The sequence below is a fragment of the Talpa europaea genome (assembly GCF_964194135.1).
Source record: "Talpa europaea genome assembly, chromosome: 15".
In the NCBI taxonomy this organism is placed as follows: domain Eukaryota; kingdom Metazoa; phylum Chordata; class Mammalia; order Eulipotyphla; family Talpidae; genus Talpa; species Talpa europaea.
This window is the reverse complement of record NC_140083.1, coordinates 5,846,415-5,861,754: the sequence shown is the minus strand read 5'-3', so window position 1 is coordinate 5,861,754 and position 15,340 is coordinate 5,846,415. Positions and strand designations below refer to the sequence as shown.

General features: G+C 54.1%; 2 protein-coding genes across 2 annotated transcripts; one reads left to right on the top strand and one right to left on the bottom strand.

The window, feature by feature from the left end:
• Window positions 1–270: 270 nt before the first annotated feature.
• On the top strand, window positions 271–3,044 carry CDC42EP1 (CDC42 effector protein 1; the record flags this gene model as incomplete). Its single annotated transcript, XM_084255637.1, has 2 exons — window positions 271–733; window positions 1,948–3,044. 2 exons carry the CDS (start codon window positions 271–273, stop codon window positions 2,568–2,570), a joined length of 1,086 nt encoding a protein of 361 aa, XP_084111763.1. The 3' UTR covers window positions 2,571–3,044.
• A 709-nt stretch (window positions 3,045–3,753) lies between these two features.
• LGALS2 (galectin 2) lies at window positions 3,754–6,535 on the bottom strand (the record flags this gene model as incomplete). Its single annotated transcript, XM_084254899.1, has 4 exons — window positions 3,754–3,900; window positions 4,053–4,209; window positions 4,673–4,755; window positions 6,530–6,535. 4 exons carry the CDS (start codon window positions 6,533–6,535, stop codon window positions 3,754–3,756), a joined length of 393 nt encoding a protein of 130 aa, XP_084111025.1.
• Window positions 6,536–15,340: the final 8,805 nt, after the last annotated feature.

Here is a 15,340-nt window from a genome sequence, read left to right as displayed (position 1 = left end):
CCCACTGGAGGCACAGCTGGGCCTCCTCTGCTCTGGAGCAGAACATTGACAGCTGCTTCTGCAGAGCCCGGAGACAGGCCTCAGGAAGGGAGAGACAAGCCATGGTCCCCTCTTAGCCTCAGCATTTGGGGGCAGCACCTTAGGAGGAGTCACGGCCATCCATCCCTCCCCATACCGGAAGGAGGTAGCTGAGAAGGGGCCCGGAGCCCGCCCACCCCGGCCCCCAGCGCCAGGTGGGCATGGACCAACAGCTGTGAACAAGCAGAGCTGATGCCGGGCCCCCAAGGGGCATCAGGAGCCCCCACCATGAGCTTGGGCAAGCTCTCGCCCATGGGCTGGGTCTCCGGCTCGCAGGGGAAGAGGCGGCTGACCGCAGACATGATCAGCCCCCCGCTTGGGGACTTCCGCCACACTATGCACGTGGGCCGCGGCGGGGATGTCTTCGGGGACACCTCCTTCCTCAGCAACCACGGGGGCAGCTCTGGGGGCACCCACCGTTCACCCCGAAGCTTTCTAGCCAGGAAGCTCCAGCAGGTGCGAAGGGTGGGGGCGCCACCCCGGCGGATGGCTTCCCCGCCCGCACCCTCGCCCGCTCCGCCCGCCATCTCCCCCATCATCAAGAACGCCATCTCCCTGCCCCAGCTCAACCAGGCCGCCTACGACAGCCTCGTGGTGGGCAAGCTCAGCTTCGACAGCAGCCTGGACGGCTGTGCGGACGGACGCTCCAGTTATGGTGAGGGCCACTGGTACACGCTGAGGTCCGGGGGTCTCGCTGGTCCGGCCAGGGCTCCTCATCAGCTCTTTGTCCCCAGCAGTCTGGCCTCGCCGTGGAGGTCGGGCCATGAGTGGGTGGGGGGCCGGCTGTAGGAACCAGCTGAGTCCCCAAGACACATTGGGGTTGAAAAGTGAGGATGTGGGGCTTGAATGCTCCCTACCCCAAACTTGCTGCCCCCTCTGAGCCCTCAGCTGGGTCCGCTCACTGCCCCTTGCCCCTTGTGAGTGGAGTGGAGCCTCGGCCCTGGGTTCAAATCCTGGTTCTGCCTGATCTCCAGAGAGCCAGTTGGCCCCTGTAAGTTCACGTCCTGGCCTGTATCATGGGTCCCTTGGGGTCATCCTAAGACCCAGTGACAAGGTGCACTTAGGCAGCACAGCCCAGAGCACAGTGTGCAGCAGGTGCTCAGACACAGGAGCTGTTGTGTTGTCGTTATTTCAACAGAGCTTCCTGTAACCTGACAAATTTGGAAAGCTGCTCACATGGACAGAAGCCAGGGGCCCTAGCTGCCTGGCAGGGAGCCGCAGGTGGCACCCTGGTGCTGCTGGACAGCTCACCTGAGAGCCAGATGCTTGCTGCCACCTGGTGGCTATCCTTTGCCCTGCGGCCTTGCCCCACTGCGGAGGCTTCCTCCAGGGCTTCTGTCTGGTGCCTCAGAAGCCCACCCAGGACGGGTCCCCCCTGCGGCCCAGGCCCAAGGGCTGGGCCAGGGCACTTCTTGTGGGCTCTCCCTGCCCTCTGAGTCTGATTTCTCTGCAGTCAGACGCTGCCTGCTGAACCCACAGAGCTGCCCATGTGCCGCGGGCTTGTCTGAAGCCCCGACTGCTGTCATGCCAGACACCAGGGCCCATGACCAAGGTCACTGTTGAGACTGAGAGTTGGAAAATTCGAGTTTCAGGCTTGGCTCTACCCCATCAGACTCTGGCCCCCACAAGCCACCCTCATTCCAGACTGAGTCTCACTTTCTTCATCTGCAAAATGGCAAGGATTGTGCCCAGGTTCACCGTCCAGGGCTGGCGGGAGGGTCACGCAAGAGACTGTCAGTTCACTTTAGGAGATTCAGGCCAGATCAAGGAATGACTTGCTAGAGGCCACACAGCAAGCTGGGGTCCCTCCCCCCTAATTCCTAGTTATGGCCAACTCTGACCACACTCCCCATGTCTTTGCTCTTCTAGGCCTGGACTCGGGCTTCTGCACCATCTCCCGCCTGCCTCGCCAGGAGAAGCCCCGTGACCGAGACCGTGACAGTTCCTTCCCCTCTGAGCCCCAGCTTCGCCGCTCAGACTCCCTCCTGTCCTTCCGCCTGGACCTCGACCTTGGGCCCTCTCTCCTCAGTGAGCTGCTGGGGGTCATGAGCCTCTCAGAAGCCTCCACAGCTGAGGCCCCAACCCCAGCTCCTGCTGCGAACCCCCCAGCCTCTGCTGCGAACACCCCAGCCCCTGCCTCAAACCCCCCAGCCCGTGGACACTTCCCCAATGGAGTAAGCGCTGGGTTGGGTCCCGCGGCTGAGGCGAAGGCCAGGCCAGCAGGAGAGTCTCCCCGTGCTCCTGCTGACATGGGCCCTGGCAGGCACTGGGGAGCAGGCTGGGGGGGCAGCCGGGGCAGCCACCACTACAACGAGATGGATGCCCGGCAGGAGCTGGTGAGGGTGTTGCCCCAGACTCGGGCCTCTTGGGAGAGCCTGGACGAAGAGTGGGGAGCACCCCAGACAGGCACCAGGGCCCCTGTGCCCAGCACAGTGCAAGCAAACACCTTTGCGTTTGCCGATGCCGAGGAGGACGATGAGGTCAAGGTGTGAGTGGCCAGGCCTGGGCTCAGACCCTGCCCCCATCAGGGCACCACCCATGAATAGCCCAGCTGCAGAACCAGCCCCTCACCTGGCAGCTGGGTCCTGCCAAAGGACCACCCAAGTTGCTCCAGACACCTCTGGGCCTGCAGGACAGACATGGGAGGGAGGCCAGGGGGGACCAGACTTGTTCTGGGACCGGGGTGTTCCCAGAGTGCTCTGCAGGCCGACCCGCCCACCCCCACGGCCATTCTGGACCCAGTGGCCATTCCTTAGCTCCTCCCCCACCTTGGGCCACCCCCACCAGCTGGCGGCCCTAGCCTCACAGTGCAGCCTTTGTGCTGGGGAAGATGGCCCAGGGGGAGCATGCCACACAGGGCCTTTGTCTCCTCTTCCAAGGGGCCCAACTGTCCCTGCTCATCCTGGAGCTGCCCCAGTGGAGTCCCTGGGAATTTGGGAGTCACCTAAATTCCCACCTGATCCCTCACTTGTCCTAGAAGCCTCAGAGAAGGGTCAGGTGTGACCTCCCAGGGGAGAAACCCCACCTTCTTGTGTACCCTAGACCTGACTTGGGTCCTGATTAAAGAAGGCTTTTGGATAAAAGGTATCAGGCAAGATGCTTGGGGACCTGGGCTAACAGGGCCAGCGCCACCTGCTTCAGTACTCAGCTTTGGGTTTGGAAAGCCAAGGACTCCCCCAACCCCACCCAGGGTCCCTGGTGAGGGAGGGGTGGGGCAGGGGGTAATGAGTAACCAGGCTGGAATGTCCTTGCGATAAGACACCAGGTGGGAGCCCTTATCTGCAGTTCCGGGTTCAGCCCCGGGCCCAGGTGCATGGAACCCCATGTCTGCCCCATCATCCGTAGGGCAGCATGCTACTTGCCCTGGTGATAGGAGGGGACAGGAGGGAGTGCTTCGGGGTATTTGGGAGCATGTCCCAAACCCTACTTGGCAGTCCTATGACCTTGGACCTCAGTCCCCTCTGCGCCGAGGAGGCTGGAGCACCCAAAAGCACAGATACACAGACCACGGCTCCCGGCACACAGACTCCACCAAACCACCTTTGTTTTCAGCCTTGGGGAAGGACACTGGGGTCTGAGGGCAGGAACTGGGGGTGAGGGAGCCAAGTCAGAACCCCCAGGAGCTGCGATCCATGACTCAGGGTGGTCAGTTCAGCTCCTCGAGGTGCTGCCCACTTATTCAAGCTTGAAGGAGGTAACGTTGAACCCACCCTTCACACACAGATAGCTCAGCTGACTGTGGCCCAGCCTGTTAGGAAAAGTCACCTGGTGCCCATCTGGCAGCTTCACCTTGAATTCGTTATCCTCAAAGGTCACGGTGATCTGTGGAGGCAGGGAAGGAGTCAGGGTGTCGGGGCACCGTGGAAATGGCCCAACACCGTGCCTGGTGGTCCCACAGTGTGGCACATTCTAGGCCAGGGCGCCCTAACATCTGGACTCCTCTTGATGCCCTCTCCTTTGTTCTTTGGCCTCACCTTGACATCCATGCCTGGGCTGAAGCACATGTGATCGTCCCTGTGCTCCTGCCCCCAGTTGCCATCCAGCGTGTTGCAGACGATGGCGGACTCGTGAAAACGTGGGCTGAAATGCAGGTTCAGCTTTTCTGGCCCCTGGCCCAGGTTAATCACAAAACTGCAAGGGAAGTGGTGACAGGTGAGGATTAAGGGCCAACCCTGGGCAAAACAGCCAATTTCTCAGTCTAGGTTGACCACAAGGTGGAAGAGTCCCCAAAGAAAGATTGGATTAATTGAGATCTGCACCTTAAAACAAAGGAGTTGACAACCTAATCCCACTTAGCACTGAAGTATCATATTCCATTTGGAGTATAGACTGAGGTGACCAGGAGGTAGGCCACTGGTAGAGAGTTTCAGGAACTGGTCTCTAATTGGGGAGAGAACTGTTCTCTTGAGTTATCTGAAGACCCGTCAAGTTTGGCCATAAACAGAGTCCCTGTCGCTGGAGGTATGCCTGGGGGCGGGGGGGTGGTTTCTGTGATTTCTTGGCAGGGTCACTACTGGAGCTTGGATTAGACCTTCAGGGCGCCTGACAGCAGGGCTTCTGAGTTGTGGGGTACCCACTTCCCCACCTTGCTCACCTGTCAGCATTATCCGTAATCTTGCCCTTGATCTTCAGGCTCATCCCCTGACTTATGTCCATACTCGTAATCTCAAATTTCCCCTGTGTGGACACAGATACATTCCAGGACAAATCAGTCACAGGAGCCCCTTATGAGGCTCCTTCCATGTCCACTCAGCTTCGGGGCTCACCCTCCCCCTGCCCACACGAGGGCACCAGGTTGGGAGGTGAAGGCACCGGGGCCCTCTGAGAAGAGCTTTCCAGAGCCCCCTCTGGTCCCTCCTACTTTGTTCTCATCCACCCGTTTGACTGCAGCAGCCGGATGTGGAGACAAGCATCCAGCCAGGGGAGCCTCAGTTTCCCCATCTATGAAATGGGCAGAGCAGTCCCTGCTGACCTCACACTTCTCAAACATGTTCCAGTGGCAAAGTCACAGTAGAACCTTCCAGAACCCCCCAAACAAGAATATGGTCAATCTCAAGTCACATTTGGACTCATTTTACTAATAAAAAAAATTACTGTTTCTCGAAATTGTGGCCCATCCAAAACTATTCATCCCAGCGCCAAAGCCACGTGTCTGAAAGTGTCCATCCAAGCCCTGCCTCGTCGGGGGGCTGCCTGGCTGAAATAGAAGAACCCAAGTCCCCAAAGACAGAGGTGGGATTGTGGAAATGCTGGGTCTGGGGTGCACCTGGACAAACTGGGATGTGGGAGAAGCAGGTCTGGGATCCTTGCCCACACTCCAGGATGCTGGAGGCCCAGAAAGAGACAGGGAGGCAAAGCTGGGAGGGGTGGGGGTCAGGGATTGTAACCCGATTGTGCTTCTAACTAGCTGAGTGATCTGGGGCCAGCTGCACCCCTTTCTGGTCCTCAGTTTCCCCAGCTATCATAGACTGGGTGGCCCTTGCAGGAGGGGGGAGAGAAAGGGGTGAGATGGCCAAGAGGAGAAAGTTGGGGACCCATCTAGGCCACAGAAGCCCTCAGAAGAGACAGAGGGTGGGAAGAGCACCATCCTGCCTGCACTTGACCTCCAGTCACATCCACATCCTACGTGCCTCCTGCGCTGACGTGACCATGTCTCCCAAACTCACGTCCACCCAGAAACCCTGCGTGTAATCTACTGGTTTAGGGTGAACCCTGCATCGTAGACTATTACACGTTAACTCCCCAACAATAAGAGGGAAATTTGGATCCAGAAATAGTGACACAAAGACTCGTGGAGGAGAAGACCCTGTGCAGACAGAGGCAGAGACTGGGGCCATGTGGCCATAAGCCAAGGAATGCCCGGATGACCAGCAGCCACCGGAAGCTGCAAGAGACAAGAACGGATCCTCCCCTGGAGCCTTCGAGAGAGCAGAGAGCAACCTGCACCTTGATCTCAGAGCTCTTGCCTCCAAAATTAAGAGACCACGTGTGTCAGGGCGGCCATGGGGACTAACCCAGCATCTGTGCCCCGAGGATGGCGTCTGTGAGCCAATCCCACAAATGGGGGAGGCTGAGGCTCAGGAAAGGACGGTGACTTGTCCAATGCCACACAGCAAGCTATGGCACAGTCCCAGGACTCCAAGAGCATCCACCTGCCCCCCTGCAGTCGACAGACTGACTCCCCAGCCTCAGTTCTATCCTTACGGAGCTCGATGGATGTGAGCAGTTGCCGCTGTTCACTCACCGCTGGGCTCCGCGGCAGAGGCAGCTGAGACCCTGGAAGCCCAAGGGCTGCAGGGACATCTGTCCAGCTTGCTCACTATTCAGAGGGGTCACCCAGGCTGGAGAGGGGCAGCATGCTGTTCCCCAGGACCCCCGACCCGTCTGCCCACCCCCACTCAGGCGAAGATGAGGATGAACGGGAGGTGGGGGCGGGGAGCGGGCATCTCACCGACATAGGGGCAGCTCCGGCAGCAGCTTCGGTGGCTCCTGGAGCCTGTGCGGAGTCAGGGTGTCCCCTGCAGGCTTCTGTCCTAGGATATTACACATTAACTCCCCCAGGACCATAAATAAAGAGACTTTGGTCCCTTCTACACAGGTTTCTCTCCACCGATATCTTCCTACACCCAGAACAAACAGGCTGAAAGCTCCTCACCAGGCCCACCCCACCCAGCCAGAGCATCCTCCTGGCTCCCCGCCAGCCCAGCAGCCACCCCCTTCCGGAACCAGGAGGGCTGGGCACCAGGAGCTGGGCGCCGAGGCCAGGTGACCCTGGCAGGCATCCAGCGGCCCTGAGACCAGCTTCTTCCCTCTCAGACAGACCTCCGTGATCTCCACGCTTCTCTTTTCTCTCATGTTGAGATTCATTTTGAATCTTGTGTTTTGTTTTCTCCCCCACCCCAGAATTTTTCTGATTGCACATCTCAGTTTTAAAAGCAATACATGGTGGATTTAAAGAAAACATCTAGACCTCCCTGGTGGCGCAAGGGCCAAGCACAGCACTATGTAGCAATCCGCAGCCTCTGCAGCGCAAGCACGATCCCTGGCCAGGGAGCTGCCCACATGGCACAGCAGATCTCTCCTGTCTCATGGGCTGCTCCCCTCAGCAGTGTGTTTCAGTACATCTGCCTGTTTTGCTCCCCACTCTGTTTCTGGTGAATCTACTCTCACACACACACACACACACACACACACAGACCTGTGGCCTGTACCCCAGCTCTTGTATGCATAAATAAATAAATCTTTAAAAAAGAAAGAAAGAAAGAAAGAAAACATCTAGAGGTACAGAGAGGGGGCTAGAGGGGGGTTCCCAGGGCGTCAGCACTTTACTCTTTACTTCTACTACTTAAATAATTGACACTTGCAGCGCAGCCAATGGAGATTAAATAAGGAGGGAAACAACCGTGCATAATCCACCGAAAGGAGGAAGCCTGCTTAGCTACTGGCACATTTCCTCCCAGGCCATTTCGATTTATGTCATCAATACCCCTCTGTCCGCGTATCCTGCTTCATTCAGTAACCACCAAAGGCCACGAATCTATATTTCAGAACCACATTTAATGGCAACAAATTGTCCGCTGCTTGATGACTAAATTCATTCAACCAGTTTCTTCCTGCTGAATACTTACATTCATTCTAAACGTTTGCTGTGAAAAATATCACTGCATTAAATCTATTTGCACATGAAGTTTGGCTGCATCAGGACAACTTCTTGACGGCAGATTCCCAGAAGTAGAATTTTTCTAGGGCCCTGGTTTGGCAAGCACCAGCATTTTCCACACCAGCTGGCAGTGGCCACTCTGGGCGGGGTGCTGGGAGGCTGGCCCTGCCGAGGGCCCAGCGGTGCCAGGAGCCGACAGGTAGCTGGCTGCCCAGCACCCCGAGGGGAGTGATTTCCTCATTTTACCCACAAGGAAGTGAATTCCTTCTCGGCCTTTCTCTCAGGGCCCAGGAAAAGCCCAAACAAGATAAGGATTTTAAAGTGCTCTCAACAGGAAACCCTAACCAACAGAAACGATACCTTATAAAAGTGGTATTTTTCTGATTATAATAGTAATTCTAGCTCATTATAGAAGGTTCTGGAAAGTGCACAGAGTAAAAAGAACTCAAAAGTTCATTTGTTTTAGAAGAATGATGAAAGACAGGGGACGCTGACCACGTTTCTGAATTACACACATTTCCATGTATATGTTTCACATCAGAATCACCTAGCCTCATATCTCCAACCTGTTCTGTTAGTAATGCCACCTTTTTTTTTTTTTTAAGATTTATCTATTCATGCATATAAGAGCTGGGGTACAGGCCAGAGATCTGAGGGGTGAGAGGATTCACCAGAGAGAGTGAGGAACAGCCCAGGCAGACTAACCTAAAGACACTGCTGAGGGGAGCAGTGGGCGAGACAGGAGAGGTCTGCTTCGCCATGTGGGTTGCTCCCTGGCAGGCCAGGGATCGAACTTATGCTACAGAGGCTTCAGATTGCTTCATAGTGTGGTGCTTAACCCCTTGCGCCACCAGGGAGGCCCAGTAATGCCACCTTCTTTTTTTTTTTTTTTTTTTTTAAATATTTTGACAAAGTCTCTATTTTTTTTTTTATTATTTTTTAATTTATTTATACAAGCACTGGGTACAGTCAGAAGCACGGGAGGGTGAGAGGATTCACCAGAGCCAGAGCGGGGAACAGAACAAGCAGACTGACGAAATACACTGCTGAGGAGAGCAGCGGGCGGCAGGAGAGGTCTGCGCGCCATGTGGGACCCTCCTCCGGTGGCTGGGGAGCAGCTGGGGATTGAACCGGAGTTTCAGAGGCTGCAGGCAGCTTCGCAACCCAGCGCTCAACCGCTGCGCCACCGGGGAGGCCCAGTAATGCCACCTTCTTAAAGGTATTTTACACTTTATAAAACACTTTCTCCAGCCTTCATTGCAATACACTAAACAAACTCTCAAGATGGTCTTTATTATTATCCAATTTTCAAATGGGGACAGAAGGTCCCCAGGCCTTATATGACTAGTCAGTAACAGAGCCCGCCCTGTCTACCAACACCTAATTTGGACAACCTCCGTGTGGTGCTGCCCTCACCTCGAAAAAAGAATATTTGACCTCCAGGAGTATGACCCAACCCCTTTGAGTGGTGGCAGCCTCTGAGGTGGCCCATGAGGATCCCCCCTCCTGGGGAGTCTTACCGTTGGATAACTGGACACAGAGACTTGATGCGAACAGGATACTAGAATATACTGGAAGTGATCGGTTGTCACTTCTGAGATTAGGTTATGAGAAGGTTGATCATAAAAAGGATTACAAAAAGACTCTCCCTCTCTATCTGGATATCTGTATCTTTCCATGTCTCTCTCTCTCTGTATCTCTACCAGTATCTCCATCTCTACCCCTATCTGCATTCTATCTCTCTGGATCTCTAGCCCCATCTGTGTCTATATCTCCATCTCTGCTTTTCCCCTAGCTCTGGGAGAAGGAAACAAATTGTGTTAAGAGTAGTCCTATGGATGGGCCTCCCTGGTGGCGCAAGGAGTTAAGCACCGCACCATGAAGCAATCACAGCCTCCGCAACACAAGTTCCATCCCTGGCTGGCCAGGGAGCTACCCACATGGCGCAGTAGACCTCTCCTGTCTCGCCCACTGCTCCCCTCAGCAGTGTACTTCAGTTGATCTGCCTGTTCTCTTCCCCACTCTGTCTCTGGTGAGTCCTCTCACCCCCTGCCCCCACATCTCTGGCCTATACTCCATCTCTTATATGCATAAATAAATAAATCCTTCAAAAAAAAATCCACACATCTCCAGACATGCTACTACATTGATTTTTATAAAGATTAATCAATCAAGTTAGATGATCAGGAATTTCTTCTCAGTACTTAGTAAATAATAAATATTTATTGATTGAATCACTGAATAGCAGATCATCATCATTGGGGAAGAATTGCAAAGTGAAACATCAATAATACAGGATTGGCTGAGTGGATGATGCTATGAAAACATAAGTGAACTATTATGCAGCCTTCAAAAATCACATTTTTTGAGACATCCTATGGGTCTGGTTCCTGGCTCACAGGACAGTATTACGTGAATAAAGGGGCTATAGAGGCAGACTTGGTCATGGGCCCTTTCTGATCTGCCCTCACCGAAGCCTCCAGGCTGCACAGAGGCAGTGGTAAAGAGCAGCCACAGCAAAGCTGCTAGTGTGTGTACCTCCGGGGCCCCAAGGGGACGTGGCCTGGCTGGCCACACAGGGTCTCCCTAAGGTAACACAAGCACATGCAACTTTACCAAATGCATGGGACTGAGCATCTGCCTGGAGGAAAAGTGTAAGACACAGCCAGGCCTTAGCAAGACCACATCAAGGTGGGGGTGGGGACAAGCATGGGCACAGGATACACTAGAAACAAATTAATAGAGAGTTTCAGAAGATTCCAGACTCAGGAGGGGTTCCTCAAATGTCATTTGGGACAGGACTGGAATCTTGATTCTCCTGCTCTGAGCTGTGTGACCTGAGGTCAATTTACTTAACCTCTCTAAGTTCCATTTCCTCCTTTGTAAAATGAGAACAATAAACGTTGTGAGGATTAGGGGATAGAAAGCCAGGTACTTGGTTAATAATTAATAGATATTACTTATTATCAGGAGCCTGTGTCAGCGGTGAGGGAGGCAGCTCACTTTCATCTGGCAGCTGAGTCTGGGCCCTCAGGCCTGTGGGAGTGTTCTCCCAGCAGCCTCCCAGGGCCCCATTATGAGTCCCCTGTCATCTACTTCATACACAACACACACACAAGCACACACACGTGTAATTATGTTTTATGACTCCACCGAATGAAGACATCAATGTTATATATTAAAATATTTTTTTCCTGAAAGTTCACTTTCTTCTGATTTGACAAGAAGGGAAGCGTGTTGGGGGCCTCTCCAGAGTCCTGGCCTGATGGCGCAGCCAGCCCCGTGGCTTCTGGTAACTGCCACCCACCATCCTCTTGCTGTCAGGGACTTTGGTTCTGAGGCCTGTGAGCTCCCTGTCTGCTCAGCCCTCCCCAGTGCCTCCTTGTGGGGTGACAGAGTGGGCCAGGAGGCCAGGAGGTGGTGGGGGAGGAACAGAAAACACCCAGTTTTTGGTATCAAATGGGCAAATATCCCATCCTAGCACTGCCACCTACAAGGTGAGTGACCATGACACATCACTTTGAGCCTCAGTTTCTCCACCTGTGAAAAGGAACTCTTAAGACCTTCTTCCCAGAGTGATGGGAGAATTCTATTTTTTTGAATTTTTTATTGTAAAAGGTTAACTTATATAGCATATGGGGCACATAACAGACATAAATAAATAAGACAAATGGCTTCCATTCTTCATTTGGGGAGGAATACCTAAATGGGAAAAGGTTTTGCTGGAGGTGATGAAGCCGGGTGTCCAGGAGGACAGGGGTGAGAGCAGAAGCTCAGGTTGGGTCTTCAGTGGGCAGGGACCGACAAGCACCCAGAGATCTGGATGTGGTTGGCTGGCACATTCCTTCCCTGCCCCCAGGGGGACAGCTCTCCATACATTGGGTGATGGTGAGGCCCCTCACCTGCACCACTAGGTTGACAGTGAGGTGCTGCTCAGGTGGCCTCATAGATGACCACCCTCGCCTCAGGACACCTGACAGGTGACTGCCACAACCTTTGGCCTCCCCGGCTGCCGCGGGTGGGGTGGGCACAGTGACCTTCCCGCTTCAGGTCTGGGGTCTCTGGGTCTCGGTTCCTCCTTCTGCGCCCTCCCCTGTCCCCATCACCACCCAATGAATGGCAGGTTTCAATGACCCGCCCATCCACTTGCTCCTCAGCAGAATTCTCAAGTCCCCAGCCTTGCCCTGGCGGTCTCCAGACCCCAAATCAGCCCAACCAGAGGGAGGAGCCTTGCCACTGCCATCTGACCAGAGTCTGTCCACTTCCTGGCAAGCAGCAGATAACTGCTTGGTTTTTCAGGTCAAGGTGTGGAAAGTAACGGGGGTCACAGTGTGGGAAGCAGCTCAAGCAGCTCAAGGCGGAGGTACCCAATGGCGATTCCACTCCCGGTGTTCCACAGAACTGAAAACAAGTTGTTGAACAGACTTGCGCCCCAAAGTTCACAACAGTGTTGCTCACCACAGGCAGGAGATGGAAACCCCCACGTTATCTGCCAACAGACGATCCAGTGAGTGAAACCGGGTCTACAGACACCACGGAATGTGACTCGGTCGTCAAAGGAAGGGGGTGCTGACCAGGCTACAACGCGCTGAACCTCGAAAATATGCCCCCCGGGGGGAAGAAGAAAGAAGCAAAGGGTCAGATGATGGGATTTCACCTTCAAGAAATGACTCCAGAAGATAACACTGTAGAGACAGGAAGCCTTGGGGGGGGGGGGACAGGAGGGGAGAACCAGGGAGCTTCCATTCGGGGTAATGAGATCGATTTTGGAAGCAGCTGTCCCCCCGCACTGCGGGTGTCACGAGCGCCACTGAGCAGCGCACTCAAAAATGGTTAAAATGCAAGTTTCTGCTCTGCACGCTTTGCTGCCGTTTTTTAAGCACTGCAACATATGAAAACATACGGCAGGTGAGCTCTATCTCCATGAAGCCATTTTCCAAGACCAGCGTCTCCCTGCAGATCATAATGTTTTCCTTTTAACGCTCCACTTGGAGTCGGAGGGCCAGCCAGCGGCACAGCCTCCTGACACCTGTTCTTAGGCCGCAGCAGGGGGCGGGGGTTTGGAGACAGAGCGTTTGTCTCCTCCTGCTGGCCACTGAGAGAGCAGTGAAATTAGGGAGAAACAGAGCTTGTCCCTGGCTAAGCCTCTACCTCAAAAACAGTGAAAAACTAAGTCAGGCTCGTGATGAAAAGACACTTGCCCCTCTCCAGGGGCCACTAGGGGATCAGGCAGCTTCCCCCCGACCCCACCCCCAGCCGCCCAGACGTGAGGCCCTTGGGGCCTCCTCCGGAGCTGTGGCCTGTGCCCTGAGAGTGGCCCTCTCTCCCCTGAGTTGCTCTCCCTCACCTCTCCCCAGTGAAGGGAACCACATATAAGCACAGGCGAGAGCTGAGGAGCTGAGGAAGAAGTTGAGTTGGTTGTACGTAGATTTGACCTTGGTGGGTGGTTAGTGTTACCAAGTTGAAGGCCACTCTGTGAACAGTTAGGTTGGCTGTCCACGGCACAGGGGCCGGCTTCCAGATACCATCTCCCTCTGCTGATTCGCCATGTGTCCTGTTAGGGACTAAGGTCTGGGCACTACGTGACGTGTATCCCCACATGGGAAGAAGGTCTTCTTAGCTGACCTCAGGTTCTTTGTGTTTGCTGTTCTCTCTACCTGCACACCCTTCCTGCATGGGACTCCTTCTCAGGATCAGGACGCATGGGAACATACCCCCACCCCTCTGGATTCTTCTTGGACAGGACAAACAAGCAAGCCAACATCAAACAGATTAGCAGGAGAAAAAGGCCACATATAATAGCATACATATGGTGAATTTATATGGTTGTTAGGTCTAAAGTAAATAGGACTGAATGCGAGGGGGTCTATCCTGAGCTAAGGAAGGGTTTAGGGACTGGGGGTGTCAAGGAGAGAGGAGGCAATCTCAGATGACAAGAGGAGATGACTTCACAGGACAAAACCTTGCCTCTGGGTGTTTGTCCTGCCTTAAAAGGTTTCTCCAATGAAGAGGTTGTTTCCGGAGATGACCCTACGTCCAGGCAATCTGCATTCCTTAATGTGATGGTCACCCTTTGTCCCAAGAGCCACAGGCATCCATTGACCTTAGTTCCACATACCACGGTGACACCTGTCAGAAAAAGCCAGCTCTGGGCATTTGAGGGAAAAGCCTGTTTGAACACTTTTGGGGGATGAGCTAAAATTTCAGCTCATCAAAAAAGTCTGCCTGGGCCACTCCTCATTGGCTTCCACTCCACACCCTGGCCTGTCTCCGTAACTTTGAAGTGAGCTTAGTGTGCTTTGTTTGCTTTTGTGTTTTCTGTCCCTTGAAGACAGGGACTTGGGCTTATGTGGGCTCTTGTAATGGAGGCTGTGTGCCCACATTGGCCAACCACATGCTCACATAGAGTCACAGAATTCTCATCTGCATAACAGGGCAAATCAGGGCCTCCCCGGTGGCGCAGTGGTTGAGCGCTGGGTTACGAAGCTGCCTGCAGCCTCTGCAGCGCCGGTTCGATCCCCGGCTGCCGGGCGAGGGTCCCACATGGCGCGCAGACCTCTCCTGCCGCCCACTGCTCCCCTCAGCAGTGTACTTCGGTCCTGCTGCCTGCTCTGCTCCCTGCTCTGGCTCTGGTGAATTCTCTCACTCTCCCGCGCTTCTGACTCTACCCAGTGCTTGTATAAATAAATAAATAAATCTTTAAAAAAAAAAAAAAAAACAGGGCAAATCATACCCAACTCTGAGGACTGGATATGGAATAAAGGAGATATTGATCACTGGAGTCCTTTGCACCCCCAACCCCACAGGTCTGCCTGGAAGAGAGCTGTGAACCAGATCTGGCTGGGGTCCCAAGGCTCTCAGCTTATTCCCTGTTCCTTCTACAATCCCTCCAAGAAAGGATAGGATGGCCTTCCACAGAGTTCTATGCCAAGTTCTTTCTCCATATCCTCTCTCCTCCTCCTCACCATCCATAATCACCAGCCTTTTCAGTGTTGGATGGGGTTGTTCTGGAAGGGTCTGAGGCATTAAGCCCTTGGAGGTCGGCATGGTTTAATTGGGCATAACTGCTTCAAGGACTGCTCAGTTTTATCTGAGACCCTTTCCAGGGGCTCCTCAAGTCACTCAGAACACCACATATGCAAATTGTGAAGATGGAACTCCTGCCAAAAGCCAAATTCCTGAATTTCCTATATGAGTGCTCCTTCCTTTCATCATCTTTACTTCCTCACAACCTCTTTTTTTAATTTTATTTATTTATGCATACAATAACTGGGGTACAGGCCAGAGGTGCAGGGGAGTGGGGTGAGAGGATTCTCCAGGGACAGAGTGGGGAAGAGACAGGCAGATTGACTGAAATACACTGCTGAGGGGAGCAGCAGGCGAGGCAGGAGAGGTCTGCTGCGCTTTGTGGGTCAGCTCCCTGGCTGGGGATCCAACTCATGCAGTTAGTGCTGCAGTAGCTGCAGACAGCTTCATAGTGCTGACGCTTAAGCCCTTGCACCACCAGGGAAGCCCCTGTTTAAAAGTAACCTCTTTTAAACCTGCAGCTACATCAGTAAGCCAAATACATGAAACTCCTTGCCTTTGTGGAGTTTCCAGGAA